At 56.3% G+C, this 19757-nt stretch overlaps 1 protein-coding gene and 1 long non-coding RNA gene across 2 annotated transcripts in view; one reads left to right on the top strand and one right to left on the bottom strand.

Moving 5' to 3' along the window:
- NCOR2 (nuclear receptor corepressor 2) overlaps positions 1–19757 on the bottom strand; it is a 226638-nt gene that overhangs the window by 42091 nt on the left and 164790 nt on the right. The window contains exons 15-18 of the mRNA XM_072936200.1: positions 15395–15516; positions 14385–14557; positions 11579–11641; positions 2338–2480 (exon numbers count right to left, since the gene is read on the bottom strand). Of these exons, the coding sequence (XP_072792301.1) occupies positions 2338–2480; positions 11579–11641; positions 14385–14557; positions 15395–15516 (501 nt within the window). The remainder of the gene's footprint in view (positions 1–2337; positions 2481–11578; positions 11642–14384; positions 14558–15394; positions 15517–19757) is intronic.
- On the top strand, positions 5156–7765 carry LOC115497404 (uncharacterized). Its single transcript, XR_005981986.2, has 2 exons — positions 5156–6924; positions 7166–7765. It is a non-coding gene; the product is annotated as an uncharacterized lncRNA (long non-coding RNA).

A 19757-nucleotide genomic window follows, 5' to 3' on the forward strand; every position in this document is an offset into this window, starting at 1 on the left:
GCAGGACCAAGGCAAGTCAGACACATTCATTCCCAGAAGCAGAGGCTGCCAGACCTCCTGAAGCATCTTTCCTGTGCAAAGCCAGCATCATCCAAAAAAGCAAGGAATTAAAGAAATGTTGCTCAGAGGAGGTCCACAGGACTTGGTCTGCAAGCAGGACCAGCCCCATCCCGGGGGATAACCGGCCCCTCTTTCCTGCACAAGCCAAAACAAGCCCAGTAGATCAAAGTGACAGCCACACCACAGACTGCTGCCAGTGAAGACAGTGCCTAATCTCCAGCCACTAGCAGAAGGAGCAGCTCTGAGGACACCGTGTATCCCAATGCCCTGCTTTCCTTAAATGCCAAGATTAGCGAGTGCAGCGTGCTGAAGGTCAAGGCTAAGTGACGCTGATGCCTGGGACACATCCGAGCGGCGCAGCAGCGAAACCAAGCCAAAACACACAGCAGGGCAGATAAAGCGAAGCCTCAAGGTGGCCTGACCCTGCCCCAGCAGTAACAGACTGCCTGTCCCGGGGTGCAGCTGGCTGCTTCTGGGTCTGTTTCCCACCCCACAGCTCCTCAGACCAACCTGCACACTGCTGAATCCTGGTGTCACACCTACCTGGAAGAGGAGGCTACAATGTTAACGAGCCCCATTCGGGAAATGAATGAGAGCTGCTAATTAAGTTTACTCTCATTTAGCATGAGGAGGAAAAGCAGAGCCACTGCATTTCCCTGCACATGATCAGCAACAGCTGGTGGTGGTGAGGTCAGGGAATGATCTGTCATGCATGTCATGGCAAAACTAAGTGATGCCATGCTGCTTCACATGTGCTTCCTCCACAGAGGTCATGGCTGATACTGGCTATAGGATGAGATTTGGAGGCTCAGTTTGCTTGGGATTATATTTAGGAGTCAGGAAGGAAGGTCCATGGCAATTTAATCTCAGTTGTTCTTTTATTTTGTTCAGCTTTCTGGCATCTGCTGTTGCCACAAAACAATAGAGTACAATAAATAACAGCTGAATGTTCATTGTTCTTCTCCACCACCGAATCCCACAGCCTCCAATGCTTGAAAAATAAAATGATGATGCTGATATAAACTGCAAGTGAGAGTGAGCAATTAGACTGGAGAAGTCTAGCGGCTGCCTTGGAGGGACGGATGCAGGGAAAAATGTGGTTCTGCAGAAAAACACTTCCGTGATATAATTTCTGCAACATTAGGGAGCAGAGTAAATTAATACACACCGGCTCCACTGCCAGCAAAGCTGTGTGATCTTATTTCAGATTCTCCCCAGTAATGAACAATGATATCTTTCTAATGTAACTTTTTATATTCAGAGGGCTTGATGCACATTTCACAGAATATTTCATTCCAGTCTTTATGTGGGTCTGGGGGTCTTTTATATAGTTTGTTTGCTTTGTTTCTAAAAACAATTCAATGAAACATGGGAACACAGGAGTGTCTCTGTGCATAGAGAATTAATAAAAAAGAATCGCCGATGTCTTCTCTTTCTCTCATTCCTATAGACTGACTAGGATATTAAATTCCTGGGTGAGTCATTGAATGTTTTCCTGTCTTTCTTTTTACTCTTGCTGTAATAGCTTGCTTGGAAAGATTCCTGCATTGAACATTGTCCTTTGCATTTTCAAAGCACCCCTTGGGGGTTTAGCCATGTGAATTCTATTAGCCAGAAACTGGGAACCCCAGGATACTCTACAAATGAAATAATTATAATCTTTAGTGTCTCTTAGCAGTCCAAGCTATCTCCAGAACACCAAACAAGCCCCACTACATTCACAGCCTGCACCACAAGCCAGGAAAAAAGCAGCATTAGCCCCATCTGAAGGGAAAGTGAGGTACGGAGAGGTGTGCACATTTACGTGCACTGCTGAAGAAAACCTCTTTCGGAGCCAGGCTTTCCTCACGTTGTCCTAAATCTCTGATTTCTTTGGGGCAAACCAAAGCAGTTTAGCAGGTAACTGCAGAACCTGCAAGGCACGGACCCGAGTGACCCAGCCGGGCTCTCTGCTCGCCAGGGCGGAACAGCACCACCTCACCAGAAACAAAGAATTTGCACAGCCATTAGAACTTGCATCCCGGCCAACACACCACAGCCCTGCTCCTCCTCCTGCTCCTGATCGCTCCAGGTACCAGCCACGCTCCAGACACCCAGGCATCTCCCGTGCAGCAGCGCTGCAGGGACAGACGGGTGGACAACCCCTTCCCACGCCACTCCACAGCCCCCACAGCTTTCACCCAAGGTGATAAAGGCCCCCCTCAGCTGTGGGAAGCATCCAAGCACTGGCTAGGAAATATCCACAGCGCCCAGCGCAGGCTGGGACAGGGCTCTCACCATTTTCAGTTTGTGCTGCTGTAGGATCTCGTCCAAGTTCTGCCTCTTCTTGTAGTTGAAGTAGAAGTTTTTGCACTGCGACACGGTCTTGGAGCCCACCATCCTGGCAATGGCCGACCAGTTCCGCCCATGCTCAAGGAGACCTGCAGTGGGAGAGGCAGAGAGGAGAAAGGTTGAACACTGATGCACTCACACAAGGGCAGCATTATCCACACAGGACGGGAAACCTCCTCCCTGCAAGCCAAACTCCACAGGAGCAACATGGTCACTAGCATCTGTCTGATGGATTCTAGACCAGGGGATGAGCTGTGAGAGGCTGTTTTTCTTTCCAAAGGGGAAAAAAGGCGCTATGGTGACTGTCTCTGGAATAAAACACGTCCCACAGCCGTGTCTCGCAGTGAGGAGGACGAGCGGTGCTCCCTTTCCTTTGGGATGGCTGCAGCAGGTGTTGGCACGCCAGGAGAACTTGGGACAGCTGCTCTCAGCCCCTAACATGAACCAAAGGCTCTTCCCACCCCAAGGCACACTGCCCTGCTGGGAAGGAAAGGGGAGGGAAGCCTGGGCAGGTGAGGATGCTGGCAGGGAAAGCCAGGTGATGTCCTTGGCTGGGAAGAGGTGTGGCAGGGGATTAGTGCTGATCACAGGCTCATGACAAAAGCAGCTTCCCAGGTCAGGCACCACATCGAGGGCTGCCAATCCTGGCCAGATGGTGCCACCTGAACACGGGGCAAACCCAGCAAGGTGGAGGAGGAGGATGAGGAGGAATGAGACAGTCAGCACCTCGTGTCCTTGCCATCTCTGCGGGGTATCTGGGCACCCCTGGTCCTGCAGATGGAGGTAGGAGCTACAACCATGGCCCAGGGATGGCTGCAGAGGCACCCCGGGTTCCTGGAGGTGACCTGTGAAAGAACCATCCAGGTTTCTGGGAAGTAACACCTCACTGCCTGCTGTGTGGCTGGTCCTTCATGTGGTGTCTTGTAGGGCTGCCACCAGCCTGTGGGACACTGCCAGCCTGGCTTGCTCCTGACTGCCCATGTGATGCCACTATCAGGCCAGCAGCTCCCTAGCCCTTCCCTGCACCTTGTGAGGGCGCAGGATGCAGAGTTTCTAAGTCCAGAGTTACTATACTGCCACAGAAAGGTAACTTCAAGATGAAAGTCAGCACGGAATGAACCTGCTAAGAACATCTTTCTCCTTTGCTGGGGGACTTTGTGCCCAGAGGCCACCACCCACAGCCTTGTGGGGTTGGGAGTGGGCACTGACCACTGGCTCCACACCCAAGCCCCTCCCTGGCTGCTCTGACACCAGGGGGGTTGGCACCACGGTGAGTCCCACAGTGGGGCTCCTGGCATGGCTCTGCTCGTGCCTGGGAACATTGCAGCTGTGCCCCAGCCCTGCTGCCAGCCTCCTGCCAAGCTGCTGCCATGTGGCAGCCCGGCCCTAAAGTGGCAGCCCAACCTCAGCTTCAGCAACAAACCCCAAGGGATGGGCTGATCTCAGCACAGCCACATGCAACCGGGCCCAAAGGACGCTCCCCCAGCCAGGATCTGCTCTGAATTCGTGCAAGGGCAGGGCACGGTGCAGGGGCTGAGGGCATGGCTGCATTGAATACATAGCACCATGTACCCTCAGAGAGATAAAATCCTCCTCTCTGCCTCCCAGGTCCTGGAGAAAACCAGCAGCACCCAGCACAGCAGGAGTTAACATCCAGCTGGTGCCTGTATCCTGCCCGTCCCAGCACCAGGCTTATCAAATTGCATGTACAAGGCATCACATGCACTGAGCACCAGAAAGGCCCTGGCAAGCCAAGAAACAAGTTTGAGCTTTAACTCTGCAACTCCCAGCCTTGCTCAGCCAAACCCACGACCTCTGTCACCCCGCTGACGGACTGGGACTTCTCAAAAAAAAAAAAAAATTTAAAAAAATCACATCCGGCCACCAATCCTGAGGCAACGAGTGGGGCAAGAGTCCTCCCCCTGCCGCTGCTGAATGCCGCAGGGGAAAACAGGACAGTCCCCAGTGTCACAACCCATCCCCTCTGACACAACCCACTGCTGCCTTCCAAAGCAAACAAGCAGCTCTGTCCCTCTGCTCATCACCACGCTGGTGGCCCAGCACCAAGTGTGACAGCCAGGCCAAGCCGAAACGAAGACACTGGCAGCGCTGTGGATGTGCCACGAGCACGGGTGCTTTGGCAGGAAAGATGCCAACAAGCAGGACCTGGCATGGCAGAGCTCGTGGCTGGGGGGGGTGATGGATGTCAGTGTGAGTGGTCCCCAGCGTGGTGGCACCTTTACCAGCCACAGGCAATGCCAGCTCCTGGCTGTCCTTCCCCCTGCTCGCCAGGACACCGCTGAAGGAGCTTGCAGCAGGGCAGGAGGCCACTGCTTGGAGGGGGAGGAGGAGGAGGAGGAGGAGGAGGAGGAGGAGGAGGAGGAGGCTGCCTGCAGCCCCTGCCCGCGGGACCAGCAGGGAGCCCCGCCACTCTTCTACATGAAACCAGAGCAAAACAGCAACACCTGCTTGCCACGCTGCAGTTATGTGCACGCTCGGGAGGGACCAGCCCAGACACCCCCTGATGTGCGGGGGAGCTCCCTTGGAGCTGGCCGGGCACCCCATCTCCATCAGCCCGTCCGGCAGAGCTGCTCCCCCTGCCCCGCACTCCAGCCCGGCACGGCAGCACCAGCCCTTCGCTCCACATCGCAACTGAAACTATGACTAACCGAGTTATCAGATCTCGGCAGGCTGAGCTCCTCGGCTCGGGGCGGGGGCTCTGCCGCAGGCACGCAGCCACACACAGCCCTGAGGTTAACCCCGTCCTTCGGACCCCAACCCCCGACTTACGTGCTCCGGCGGGCAGGGAGCACACCGGAGTGTGCAGCGGGTGGGCTGGGAGGAACACGGCTGCCAGGGCACTTCTTCAAAGCCCCCCCGGGCACGGCAGCCCGCGGCAAAGCGCTGCGAGTGCTCCGCTCACACCCTCCCCACGCATTTCGCTTTCGCTCCCTCGCAGCAGCCGGAGACAGAGAAGAAAGCAAAGCCGGTTCCTTAAATCCTGGGGGCGAGAGGATTTCAGAGCCATGGGCGGCCGGGAGCGGCGAGCAAACGGGCAGCGAGGCTGGAAAGCAGGTCACAGGCGGCAGACTCCTGACCCCGATGGCAGAAGTTGGTGGGAACACATGCTCCGGCCCCAGCTCTTCCCTCCGCTTCCAGCAGCGCTCTCCGCTCTCCTCCGCTCTCCTCCGGAGCGTTCCAGCCGGCTGCAGCCGCGCTTCTTAAGGTGGATGCAAGCGCCGCCAGGATTTTCTCCCCTACCTCATCTCCTTGCTCAGCAGCTCGGGGCTATAGGGAGACTGTGCAGTTTCAGGAGATGCCCGACGTTGCCAAGAAATAATAATAATTAAAAAAAAAAAAAAAAAAAAGGCAGGAGAAAAGCGAAGGGGCGGGAGCGCGGCAGCTCCGCTCCTGCCAGCCCGGGGACGGGGAGCCGGTGCCGTCGGTATGTGGCGGAGCAGCGAGCAAGCTCTAATCTGTTCCTCTGGCTGACCCGGGGCTCGTTGCATCTGAATGTGACCTCTAGACAGAGCATTAATAACGAACGTGGCGCTGACCCAAGCTGACAAGGGGTGCGGCGCTTGGCACCCGCTCCCGCCCTCCCTCGCTCACTTTCTGTCTCCCTCGCTCTCGGCTGAATGTCAGCGGCAGGGGGAGGGATCCAGGAAAACAAAGCTTGGCTAATAGTTTTCTCCGCTCTCAAGTGAATCAAAGGCGCTTTTCTTTGGGGACGTGCGCGCCGGCGAGCCCAGTGCCGCACCGACCCGGGACACCCCGGCCCTGCCCTGCGCTGCTGCCCGGGCACAGGAGGGATGGCGAGAGCTTTGGCACCGCTGTCATGGACACACCGGGGCCTCTGCTCCCGTACGGCAAGTGGAGATTGAAGGAAGAGGAGCTCGGAGAGCGCGGCACCGTGCTCAGCATCTCGGGGAACTGAGAAGAGACCTGGAGGGGCTCTCGGCTCGCAGCCCCAGGCACTGGGCAGCCTCAGGCTCTGGCACTGGGCACCCCCAGGCTCTGGCACTGGGCAGCCCCAGGCTCTGGCACTGGGCATCCCCAGGCTCTGGGCAGCCCCAGGCTCTGGCTCTGGGCAGCCCCAGGCTCTGGCTCTGGGCAGCCCCAGGCTCTCTGGGCACTGGGGCTTTTTACTAGAGACATTGCAAGGCACTCTGGCACGGCTGCCCAGCTCCACCCTGGGCTTGGTGAGGGCGGAGAGAGCCCGTAAAAAGGTCCCTTAATGGGAGCTCGCACGGATTAACAGACCTAGGTTATAGGGGGAAAAACCAAGTGATATCACTCCCTACGCCTGATGGTACCTGGTGTGATCCTTCAGTACCTCCTGCGCCCACACACCCTCTTGGGAGCGAATATGGAGGCAGTTCTGGCTACGGCACCGCCAAAATGTGCCGCAATCCAATTCTGGAGAAAGACCAGCCCTGTGGAGTCAGCGACACCACCCAAGGCATCCCAAAAGCGTGGCCTGCATGGCTTTCCCGCACCCACCTCGGGGTGGCTCGCCCAGCCTCGGAGAAGGTGAGTAACTTCTCCAGGGCCGTGGATCAGTGGGTGGCAGAGCCAGGTGCATGCCAGGCTGCTGATGCTGTGCCAAGGGAAGCAGTGGGGATGTGTGGGGCAAGCCCACGTCCCCGCAGGCACTGGGCTCTGCTGGAGGGACCATGGTGCAGGCAGCCGGCTCGGTGTGCTCTTGCCACTGTGGTGGGTGATGCCCTTCCTTCCTTCCTTCCTTGGTGAGTGATGCCCTTCCTTCCTTCAGGTGATGCCAGCACCAGCCTGCTGTGCTCCCAGGGGACCTCTCATTTGGTGACTGGACACAAGCATGCCCCTGATGTGTCCCACAGCTACAAGGGAGCTTACAGCTGAACTTCCCAGCACCTTTCACACCCGTCATGCCACTTCTCTGTCACCTAACAAGCTGTGGGTACCTGCTCAGCAAGGAGTTGGGACCTTGGACCAGCTCAGCTCTAGTGCGATGTCCCCTCTCTGCTGGCCCTGGCTAGGGACCCTCAGCTCCAGGTCTCCCCTTTGAAACAGATAATTTCAATACCACTGCATCCACCTGCTTCAAAAGCTTGAGCCCTGTGCCCTTGTTTTACTGCTCCTGCCACAGCCTTTCTTTTTTGCTGTGTCCTATCCTTTGACACGAGGGGACAGAAGTCCCCCTCAGGATGCCTGCTCCTGGAGATTGCCATCCCCTCTGGTCCAGCATGGCAGTGAGAGCACGTGGAGCAGCCACCGCTGGCAGGCCCAGCTCTCTTCTTTCACCTGCTTCAGATACTATTCCCGCTCCCTTATTGTTGAAAAAATAATACTCAAAATTAAAATGTAGGCAGCAAATTATAGTAATTACCCAGCAGCTCCTCCTGACAGGCCTTTTGTATTCCATTCACTGACACTCACTAAGCAAATCCTCGCAGTTTGCTCCTACACACTCGAGAAACATTCAGCCAATGGTGGCAGAAAGTGCAGCTCTGGGGGCACGGGGGGCACTGGCACCACAGGCACGCTCCTGGGGGTGACACCTTGGCTGAAAGGCAGCCAAGCACCAGCCTGGGATGACAGGGATGGGACTGCAGTCAACCACAGCCTCACTCAGGGGGGTTAAATTAGCGTGGCTAATTTAAGCCTTGGACACAGTTGTGCCCTCATGGCACCCAATCTCCCCATCCCAGTTAATTTTTACCATGTTGCTTTGTACAGGCACCCACGGCAGCCTGGACACTGGGATGGCCAGGCTGGGCTCTCCTGCTCTCCTGGCTCAGAGCTGCCCTGGCACCCTGCCTGGATAGAGGACACCTGAGTGCGAGACCCCAGGGCACATCCCACCCCAAGGCCACCCAGAAGGACAACGTGCAAGGACGGGCATGGGCTGCAAACCAGTTTCTCCAGCCCACTTTTACTACTATGAGCAGGTTTTTACAGTTGTAAATACGTCTGATGGGAGAAGGGAAGGCTCCAACATGAGCACAGGGGAGACAAACAGAGGGAGGTGTGGAGCTGCCAGCTCCCCAGCATCACCCAGCCAGCTCCTGCATTTCAAAGGTGATGTAAGGTGGCTGACTTTATTTTAGTTTTGTAAACAGAATGAGACTGGGGAAAAAATGGTTCAGGTCAGTCCAAAACTCAGATGAATTGTTGGCAGCACTGAAAAGAAGCGTTCAAAAGAGTGTCTTTGGTATCCAAAGGAATATTTCATATCTACCCAAAAGGAACTATATAGGAGTTTTCATGGGTTATTTAATGCTCTGTCATGGGTATTTTACCACCGTGCCTAACCCTCCTCTGCCTCATCATGCTGACTCCATCCCGTGGCCTCTCTGTGTCCTCAGTGTGGGAAAAGGCACAAGGAGAGCCCCAGGCTGGCTGTGCCCTGAGGACAGGGAGCGCAGAGCCTGGGCAAGGCACTGGAGGACCTCAGCAAGAACCTGCCACTCGCACCGCCTCTTCTCAAAGAACAAAACCACTTGTTAGACACCACGGGAAAACCCCGAGCTGGGTGAGGACAGGTACCAGACTTTAAAGACTAACAAAGGTCATGTCGAAACCTCCCGGTTCATCGAGTTCAGCTCCAGGGCGGCTGCGGCTGCCCTGAAGCTCTGGCACTAGTGGTGACACTTGGTGGAGGGGCTGGGGGACAATAAACCCACCCACCGCTGAGGCTGGTGCTCGCCTGCTGCTCACAGACCCCCTTCCAGCCTACCTTGAACTCCTGCCTGCGTGGGCTCATCCAGCAGGTCCCCCAAAGGCAGGAACTGCTTCAACATTGCCTTTTAAGGAGCAGCCCCATCCTGCTGCTGAATGCCTCTGCACCCTGCCCGGCAGCAGAGCCGTGGGTGCTGCCTGCTTCCCGGCTTGGGAAGGGAAGGGGGAAATCCTCCAGCAGCTCTGGGTAAATCAAAACCTCCTGCTTTAAGGATCACAGCCATGGTGCAAGGAGATAATATCAGAAAAACACATTCCTCCATCGTTATCCCAATCTCTGCACATTTTGACAGACTACTGAATCGAAGTTTATTGCATAATGAAAGTGTCATTAAGCAAGAACTTTCCTCTTGCTGGGTTTTTGTTCCCCTATTTAAGTTTAGTAACACGGTACTCCCCTTCACTGTCTCCCCTGGCAGACACAATCCTGCCTTCTCTTGATTGGAAACTCCCTGTGCAACTCTGTGACTGTGGAGGAGAGCAGGCTGCTCTGCTGCCTCTCTGTCCCAGGGCTGTTTTCTCTCACCTCCCTGAACACAAATGACATGGAGTTTCATGCCACACACAAGAAACCCAGGGGTGGACAGCAGGGCCGGGCTGATCTCCTGGCTGGTGAGGGCTAGGAGCAGAGGTCACTGACCATCCCCATCTGCCAAAATACCCCGGGGTGGTGGGGCTGACTTTCCCTGGGACTCACATCTTGCTGAACTCTCTAAACCAGCCAGCTATGGGCTCTTACTGGTGCCAGTATGGAGGAGGGTGCCTTGGGTGGCCGAGTCCTTACGGTGAGGAGGACTGTGCCTGTGTCTCTAAGCCCAGCCCGAGCAGGCCACCATCCCCTCTGCCCCTGCCCAGCCATGCTGGCAGCAGCTCTGCCACCACCTCCTCCAGCCTCTGAGGTTACCTCCGGAGTTTCACAGTTGCTGTGAGTCGGAAACCCCCACCACGCAGGTCCCTGGAAATGCCAGACACAGCCAGTTCGAAGCATTAATGCGGCTGCTTCCTGGCAGAGGGGAATTTGGCTCTTCTGTAGAAGTCTGGTGTTGCAATCTCAGTTTCCCAGGTTGTAACGAAGGGAGAAACAATCAGCCATTGGGCTTTACACCAGCAAATCTCCCTGCCTCCTCCTGGCCCCTGGGCTGGAATAGTGCTACATGCTCCCACGCTTCATCCTTCCTTCACACAGGCTTTGGCAGCTGGTGCTGAGACTCCTTAAGCACACCTCCAGCATCCAGCATAAAACAAGAGGCACTTTTTAACAACCAGATGCTGATCTCCAAAATAAAGCAGTGCTCGGAAAATATCCCACAACGACCCTCCCCTGCCAGCATCTGCTCACCCCATTACCTGGCTCCAGGCCAGTTTGCTTGATTAAAGTCTATCTATTAAGTTTTGTGGCTATAGAGAGCCCTGTTCAGCAATGCACAGGATTGGCACTGGATTGTAAAAGAGGGTTGGAACAGCTTAAAGGCGAGCGAGCCAAACACTTTGGGATATTCACAGGCAAAGTAATCCAAGTCCACAGCTCCCACCGGCACCTGGGCAGCCGGCGCTCCAGAACGTGTAATCACCAGCGCAGCAGCAGGTGCATTTTCCAAGCTGAGCCGAACCTGCTAACACGCCTATTTGCCTTTGCCATCCCCGAACGGCGCTCATTTCCATTTTAATTTCCCATTTACAATCCTCTCCGGGCCAGGAGAGCCGGCAGCAACGCAAGCGGGATGCACGGGCTGGGGACGTGAGCTCGACAGCCCATCAACAGGACGTGACTTTGGCAAAAAATTAAAGCAGCGAAAGGGCTGGCGCAGGAGCGGCACGAGGAGGGGAAGTGGCAAGAAGGGCTGTGCTACACTCAGCACTTTTTAAAAACGGTCTCAGCAAAGGCTCTGAATCAGCTCCAGGATGTAAAGTCACCGCACGCTGCCCTGGCTCTGAGAGCTCCCCAACATGTGCCTGCGGAGCGTTGGGGTTCACCGGCCTCTCCCTGAATCCCAGAGCTGTGAGCACAGGCAGACACTCTCTGTGTGCCTGGAACAGATCGCACCGAGGCCACAAAGCTCTGAAGAGTGGGGTGAAACCACACCCCATGCTGGGGGCACCAGCAGCTCCAACACTTCAGTGGACAACGCGCCTTCCCTATTTCCTACTCCAGCTCCTGCCTTGGGGGACACGCGTGGCTCCAGCCACAGCCCAGGCATCCCTGGTGCTGGCACAGCTCCTGGGGCTGGAGAGGCTGAGCACACCCCCTGCACCATTCACCATTCCCTGCCTTCCCCACACCCTCCCTGAGGCGCACTGGGAACACACCAACAGCGGGACAGGCAGGATCCAGCCCCACAGCGCAGGATCCAGCCCCACAGCGCAGGATCCACCACACTGCCCCAGAGCCAGCAGTCAGGTTCCTTCCATCTCCAATTGCTGGGTTAGCTCCAGCACAGCAATAAAAGAAAGAAAATGAGTGTCTCACCTTTTTTAGCCGTCTCCATCTCCTCTTCGGTCCAGCGAGAGCTTTCATTCATTTCCAAGGAAGCTGGGAAGGAAGAAGGAAAGAGCTGTGAGCAGGAGCCAGCAAGCCCAGTGAGCTCAGAGGAGGTGTCCCAACACCCAAACCCTGTCCCATGCCCTGCTCCCTGGAGGCATGACAAAACCCCATCCATCCCACAAGAAAGGCTGTCACGGTGTGGGCTCGTGAGGCTTTTCCACGCTGCAGTACCTCACGCACAACATCCCCCTGGGATGCACCTCAGTGATGCAAAACTCCACTTTGGGCCTGGAAACAAAGCCAGACGGCTTGAGAGCGGCAGCAGATTTCCTGCTGATGGTGCCCCGCACCCTGGCCCAACAACAGGTAGCTAAGATGGAGCTGGCTGTGGCTGTGTGCTTTGGAGGAGGCAGACGCAGGGTGGGACCGGCAGACGGAGAAACAGCGTCACCTCAGTGGTGACTTTGGCCGACTGCATCTGTCAGTGTTGGCCACTGACAACACAAGGGTGTTGGCCCTGTGACTGTGGCTCCCTCCGTGCCACCACTGGGCTCTTGGACAACCTCTGGGCCATTTTCAGAGTGGGGCCCTGTCTGGAGCAGTGCCCATTGAAGGGAACATGCTGCTCCAGGCAGGAGGCTGATAGGGGTGTCAGCATCTGATGCTGCCTCTCTCCCCAAATCCGAGCAGGTGCTGGGGACACCGAGGTCCTGCATAAAGCTTTCACTATGCACCAGTCCTGCTGGCAGCCTGGCACAGAGCAAACCCTACAATAACAAACTGGGGTGTGAGTCAGAGACAAAAAACAACTCGGTAAGGAAGCAGATTTCCGGCTCAAGCTGCCAAGGGGTTATTACTCTAAACAACAGGCAAAGCATTATTTCAACAGTGATGAGAGATGTTTTGACAGTGTCCCTTCAAAATGGAAAACAGGCTGATAGGCTCAGGATAAAGAATACATGCAAGGAGAGAAGGAAGGATCTTCGAAGAAGCTCTACAAAAAGCTGAGACCCTGTGGGAGGACAGCACGAGCTCCAATGCCCACAGCACCGGGCAGAAGAAATCTCCTTCAGAGCCGGCTGAGCACGATTGCAGGTGTCACCTCCCGGAAGACAGCACAGGTCACTGCCTCCCTCAGAACCCTGTCGCCCCTGGGACACCAGCCAAGAGGGAGGGAAATTGATACCTCACCGCTTCCCCCTGGCAGCAGGCAGAGCCAGGGCCACAGCGCTCGTTTACGTAAAAGCCAGTGTCCCCAACGCCGTGCGGGCCCTTGGCTCAGCTGGTGATGGCTGTTATTGTATGGCACAGAAATGTCACAGAAACGGCCCGTTTGGTTTGATTAATGGCATCGCCTGAGGTTGCACAGTTATGAAACAGATGCCTACGGGGAGCTCTGGCACGCTGCAGTTAAACCACAATACGGTTTTGTGCTGGTTTTTAATGTTCAATTGGTATTTAAAATGCAATAACTTTCTTAGCCAACCTAAATTAAAGCGCTATTGGAGAGACATAAAGTGAAATCAATTGCTCAGATATGTCACTGGAATTGATCCATTCCTTTTTCCCAATTTAACACGGTCTAAAGGCTTTCCTCTGTGTTCGCAGTGAAGTTTATCAAGGTCTCTGAGATATCAGGATGAAATTTCCCATCTAAGTTACTGGCATTATCTGCTGTTTCTCTGCAGCATTGCTGAACAAGTTGGAGGGAGAGAGCAGGGCTCTGTTGTGCTGGGGACTATTTATATCGCCTGTATGAAAACAGAGCGCTCGCAATCAAGGCTTCAGCCAGTTGTCAGCAGAGAACAGGGAGGCGAAACACCTCCGCGTGATTTATAGCACATGGAACAGCACAAGCAAGAAACTGCAGAGCAAGGAATCCGAGAGGAGTCACCCTGCTTTTATTTTTACCTGCCTTAGGTAGCATAGCAATAATTTTGTACTTTGACAGAGTAGAAAATATAGGAAAATCAGCCAAATTCCTGGATGCATTGGCTTCTGCAAGTCAACACATGAGCCCATTCCCTGGGGTGGTAACTAGTGACGGTGCAGATGCCAGAGCAGATGTGCCCAGTGTGGGACTGTGGATGCTGCCATGAATTCCCACCTAGCCAAAGGCCAGCATGGCAGTGTGGCACAGTGTGGCCACGCTGTGGGCTGGTGCAGTGCCTGGATGCCATGGTACAGGCAGCACCCTTAGCTGTATCAGGCACTGATGGAAAAGGACCAGCCCAAGGCCAAGGAACAGATCCCACAGGCTGCAGCTGCTCAGGCTCCAGACAAATTTGAAAACAGAGCAGGTAGGAGAAGTGGCAGAGACCCAGGCAAGCCTGGGAGGGCAGAGCAGGGTCCCATGCAGAGGTCGAGGGGACTGGGAAACCAGAGTAGCCGCAAAGGGAATCAGCTCAAAGTGCAGGAGGGACACAGGCCTTGCCAAAGCACTGCTAAAACCAAAGGCTTCCCTTTTTGTCTTTTGCAACACTTCCCCTCTGAGGCCATAAAACGCATGAACACTCAGCCAGGATAGCCCAGGCTTGCAAATGCCCCCACTTTTATCCTGGTGTACCACGCCGAGTAATTCGCTCGATAGAGAGAGAGAAAAACATCATTGCTGCTCCCCAGAAAGAAAGATTTCACAAAGGAAAGAAAGATTTCACAAAGGAAAGAAAGATTTCACAAAGGAAACCCCTCTCCTGCGAGCGGAGAGCAGAGCAGGGTGACATCCCATCCCAGCCCAATGGACACACCAAAAGTCCAGCCCAGGGCAGGGTCCCCTGTCCCCTGCACGTACCCAGCTCGGCGCTCTGCTGCGGCGTGGCCGCCTCCTCGTTGTTGGCCTCGTTGGCCATGGAGCGGGTGATGCGGCCCTTGCGCCGGCCCTGGCTGTTGGCGGTTTTCCGACCCTTGGAGGTGACAGTTTCCTTCTCATCGTTGTCTTCTCCGGACGTGTCGTCGTTCTTGTCCCTGCGAAAACAGGGAGAGGAGAAAAGAAAAACACGTTGTTTGGTTGGTCTGATTTTTAGGTCAAGCAATTATTTCTCTGCACGTGTCTGGGGATTTTTCTTTTTGTTGTTGGTTTTTTAGGGGGGGCAGGTCTGCAGTTTTTTTTTGCAGACGCAGGCTCTTTTCCTGGCTGGGATTGGCAGTGGGGTGATTTGTGGTGGGGTTTTCTTTCTGCAGCTGGCTGCAGCTCCACCACCAAGTGCACGCAGAGACCTGACGGAGACAGGTTTAATACCAGACCATTCAAATTCATCCCTGCCTCCTCCTCATTTATCTTCCTGAAAGGGACCTGCTGGTAAATGTCTTTGCAGCCTGGATATAATGAAGCCAGATGTTCTTTTAAACCAAGTATTAAGCCCATTACAGATAGCGAGCGGTCTGCGTGCCAACCTTCCCCTGCCACGGCGCTGATGCTCGGCGTGAGGGAGGCAGGGCTGGCTGGAGCTCCTCAGCTGGGAGCGCTCACGTTGACATCAATAACACTATAAAGGTGAAGTGCCACGCTCCGCTGCCCCCGGACTGCTCCTCCGGCTCCCAGAGGCTCTCGTAACAACAGAACAAGCTGGAGGATCACAGGAGCTTTGCAGAGTGATTGGGTTGATATAAAAAACCTCCATATCGTGTTGCTTTCCCACTTTGGGAGCAGCAGGGAAAAGGAATGAGGAGGAGGATCTGCCTTTCCCTCCCTGCAGAGGAGGTGAGGTGGGCACACAGTCCTGCACGGGGTCAGACAGCTCTGACTGTGCTGCATCCCACCACCACAGCCCACTGGAGCCAGGCAGGGAGGGTTGTCCTTACTTTGTCAGTTCTTCTTTGTCATTTTCTGTTTCCTGCTTGTCTTCCTCCTTCTCTCCCTCCTTCTCTTTTTCTTTCTCTTTTTCATCTTTCTCTTCTTGGCTGCTCCGGGGCATTTGCTGCTGCTGCAAAACAAAGGACATAAAATGAACCAAGCCCTCAGCGCTGAGGCGGACACAGGGCAGCACCTGGGCCAACCCAAACAACTGCTGGGAAATAATGCTGGGGGCCAGTGGCCAAGAGGAAAGAGCTGCAGGCAGAGGGTGCAGGCAGGGCACTGCTGGAGGCCATAGGGGCTGAGAGATCTCCTTTCCAGGGAGATCAGAGGTAGCTCAGGATCAGGCATGACTCTGGCTCCTGTTCTAGGCAGTGGGACAGCCCCAGCTGCTCCCCTGGGGTCAGGCCACAAGCAAAGATCTGATGTGGGGTAAGGCAGAGAGGTGAGAACTCCTCTCCTGTTCTGGCTTGGTGATTTGCAGCCAGTGGATGCATTTTGCTGGAGCATGAAGGAGAAAGGGCACCAGTGACACCCCGAGGTTTGGCGATATCAACACTTCTGATCTTTTCCCAAGCATCTGACACATCCCATGGGGCATGTTCGTGGCTCTGTAGCACCAAGCAGGGAAGGTGCCCTCTCTGCCCTCTCTTTACCACCTGGCATCTTCAGCAGAGGCCGTGAGCCCAACCTCCCAATGCTGCTGCTGCTCAGACCGCAGGCACCGTGGTACCCCAGGGAGGGACACAGGGATTATAATAGTTCTGGATTTTGTTTCAACAGCTGCAGGAAGGAGGTTGCTGGGGAGGCTTGGTTCCCCTGACCTCCCTTCCCTCTGGTGACCAGCAAACGAGAGGTGTTGAATAGAGAAGTAGAAATTAAGAGACGGAAATGATTTATTAAACCATCCTGCTCCTGGCTAATACAAGGCTGCTTGCTCCAGGAAACCCACCCGGGCTCACCCGGGCCCTGCCCAGCCTGCAGGGCTTCCACCACCCCCTTGGGAAAGGGTTTGGTGATGTAAAGGGGAGTAAAATTGTCTTAAAATGGATTTAGCAGCAGAAGGTGGCTGGTCTGGCTGGCACACAGCCATACAGCAAGCACAGATGAGGTGTCCTCACATCCCTTGAGCCAGCAGGACTGGCCTGATCCCACCCTGCAGAACTGGGAGGCTGCTTTAGATATGGGCATCCTGCACCAGCAGCACTGGGTGCAAGCAGAGCTCCTTGACCCCATGGGCTGGTGCTAAAATCAGAAGTGTGGAGCCGTAAAATGGAGCAGTTTAACGAGAAAAATTGCTGATTCCTTCAGGTTGAACAGAAGTCCTTAAAACCTGTGCACAGCCACCACTGAAACCCCACAGACTTTCAGTTCCTCCTGGTACAGGGGGAGGCAGCTGTGCCATCAGGATCCTGGCACGCCTGGCCAGCCCCTGGAGCACCTCTGCACACGTGCAGAACACAACTGCAATGCATCAGCTCACACTCCTGTTGCCTGGGAATTGCCCCACGGGATGCAAGGCTGGGAGCTCCCAGGGGAGAGGGAGTCAGGGAACAGTTGGGATGAGCACTCGGTTGCTCATGATTTTCCAAAGGCCACAGATCACTAAGGCCTGGGGAACAGGCTGTCTCCTGCAGTGAGTGGCTAAGGGAAGTGTCATCCTCAGCTACAGGGCACTGCCCCTGTCAGCCCCCAAACCAGGGGAGGAGGAGGAGGGCAGTGGACAAGCTGGAACAGAAGGGGGGAAGCCTGCACTGGTTGCAGAGGAGCAAAGGGCATCCATCATGTGCAATTCCCCAGCACTGCCCTGAACTCTCTGACTCTGAGTCACTCCATGGTGAACCCTGAGTGTGGGTTCAGCCCAGACTGACACCCCTGAGGTGAGGGCTGTGACCTCCAAGGGCAGGGCAGGCAGCAGGACAGGCTCTTCCCCAGTCCTGGCCATCACTGCCCATCTGCATTCCCCTCACCAAAGGCTTTGGCAAGGGAGGGGAGCCCACATGAGTTTCACAGTATATCTACCACCCAACTGAAAAAAAAAATTATTTTGAGGGATGGGGAAATCTGCATCCCAGAAATCCCAGCTCTCCTTCAGATTTAAACCCAGCTGTGACCTGCCCCAGCCTCAGGCTGGAGTGAGCATCCAAGAAAGGTTCAGCATAATCCTATCCTGTATCTACAGTTGTCTGAACTAGGGGGCTGCCAGCCTGGGCAGCCATTGCAGCTTTTCCCCATGGAATGGCAGGGATGGCAAAGAGCTCCCTGTACCACCCTGCAGACACAGGAGCAGGAAGGCAAGGAGAGACAAGAGTGGCCTTGGTGGCTCACACAGCAACACAGGGGCTTCCCTGCAGAGGCATCTGCCAAGCTTTGGCATGATCAGGATGGGCAAACTCCACTGGGATGGCTTCAGTGGGCCACTGCACATCCCTCTCCTCCCAGCTGTTTCAAGCCCAGCCTGGTAGGACACCACATCAAGGTTTCTCCCAGTGCAGAGGCACATCTCAATCCAAGGTTGCCCTCTAGTGATTGCCCTGCTCTGGCCACGGCCGGGTGCCCGATGCCAAGAGCCAGAGCCCGATGGGATAAGCACCCAGCAGGACAGACAGGACAGGTCTCACCTGTCAGCCAGGTGAAATACATCAAATGGGCAGCATCATCACCATCAGGCCATGGTGGGAAAACTGCTCCACCCAAGGCTGCGCTCATGTCCTCATCTGAGGAAAGGCTCCCAGCCAAATGCTGATCTGAACCCTGGCAAGTCCACAGTGATGGCTTATCTCCTGCACTAGAGCTTGGCTGCAGAGCAGGGCACCTGCCAAACACCCCAGGAAACGCCTCTGCTCCTGCATGTCCCCCTCACATCACACTCAGGGGTACATGCTGGGCTGGAAGCTGTGGGGCTGGCACCGAGCATCAGCCCTGTGTGGGCACCCCGGGGTGCTGAACGAAACCAGCTCAGCTACAAATGGCACACACAGATGGGACATCCCCAGTGATGGACCATGGCAGCTGCCCCAGCCCATCCTCGCCATGTGCTCTGCCCCAAAGCTCAGCGTGCCATCGGAAGGGGACCACGCCGTGGCACAGCGGTGGGAGGCACAGCAGGAACCCGCGAGCCGGCCCGTTCCCCTCTCCCGGCGCGCTGCCCCCGCCGTGTGTGGGGAGGCTATTCTTAGTGCTGGACACGGACCAGCTCTGGATGATTCAAGGGACGGGACGCCATCCCAAAGCGTGACGGGCCAGGAAATGCTTCCCCAATTACCAGCTGATGTTTCCCTGTGATTCACACCGCCCCGGCTAGAGGTGGACTGGCAGGTGGGTCAGCCCTTAGCAAAACCCGCAAAGGCCAGCACCAAAACTGCTCAGCTCCCGGCTAGCTTAAACCTCTCCCCACCTACATCTCTGCCATCCCGGGGATGAGGCACTTCACTTCCCAGAGGTAAACCAGGTACGTGCTCCTCACCTGGCACAGGAGGGCGAAGGGATGTGCCCGAGGCCAGGGAAGATGCCTGTGGCACAGGGCAGGGCTGTCCCTCCCTCGCAGGTCAGACGCTCTAACCCCGCACCGCCCTTCCTCCGCCTCAGCATCACTGCTGGTTTTGCTGCCGACGCATCCTGTTTATTTCAAAAGGCCCCAGGACAAAATCGGACACGGGACGCGTGAGCGAGAGGCCGACCCTGGCCCGGGTCCGGGGGGACCGGCGGCCTCCTGCGCTCCGCGGGCCGAGCAGCTCCGTAATTACAAACACCTGCTCGCGTCTGCCCGAGCCCCGCGGGCCCGGCGCGGCTGGGGCGGCGCAGAGCGGCCGGTTCTCCCGGGAACGGCGCGTTCCGGGGCCCGCAGCGCCGGCTCCGCTCCCCCGGCACGGCACGGCACGGCACGGCCCGGCACGGCCCGACCAGCTCCGCCACCATCAACCCTCGTCTCCGAGCCCGCTTTGGGGGCGCAGCGGCCTCCGGGCAGGAGGCGGAGGGGAAAGGATGACCCTGCCGAGAAGGGACCGACTCGCTGCGGGAACTGCCAGCGGGACTCGCCGGCTTTCGGAAAGCCCTGGCGAGGAAAAGGTGCAGCTCCTCCCACTCTGTTTACTTCCTCTGCCGAGGCTCTGCCCGCTCCCGCCAGCGGCACGGAGGGCAGGAGGAGGTGGGGGAAGCCGCTCCCCACCTTTGCCCTCCGCAGCCGCGCCTGAGCCGGTGGCACAGCGGCGGTGAACGCGGCCGGAAAGCCCCGGGCAGGCGGCAGCGCGTCCCTCGCTCCGGAGCGCCCCGCTCGCCCGTCCCGGAGCTGCGGGCCCGTCCCCCGGTCACTCACCTCCCCGCTCCCCGGCTCCGCCGGCCCCGAGTGCCCCAGCGCCGGCTGCCGGCCCC

Source organism: Taeniopygia guttata, chromosome 15 (genome assembly GCF_048771995.1).
Source record: "Taeniopygia guttata chromosome 15, bTaeGut7.mat, whole genome shotgun sequence".
NCBI lineage: Eukaryota > Metazoa > Chordata > Aves > Passeriformes > Estrildidae > Taeniopygia > Taeniopygia guttata.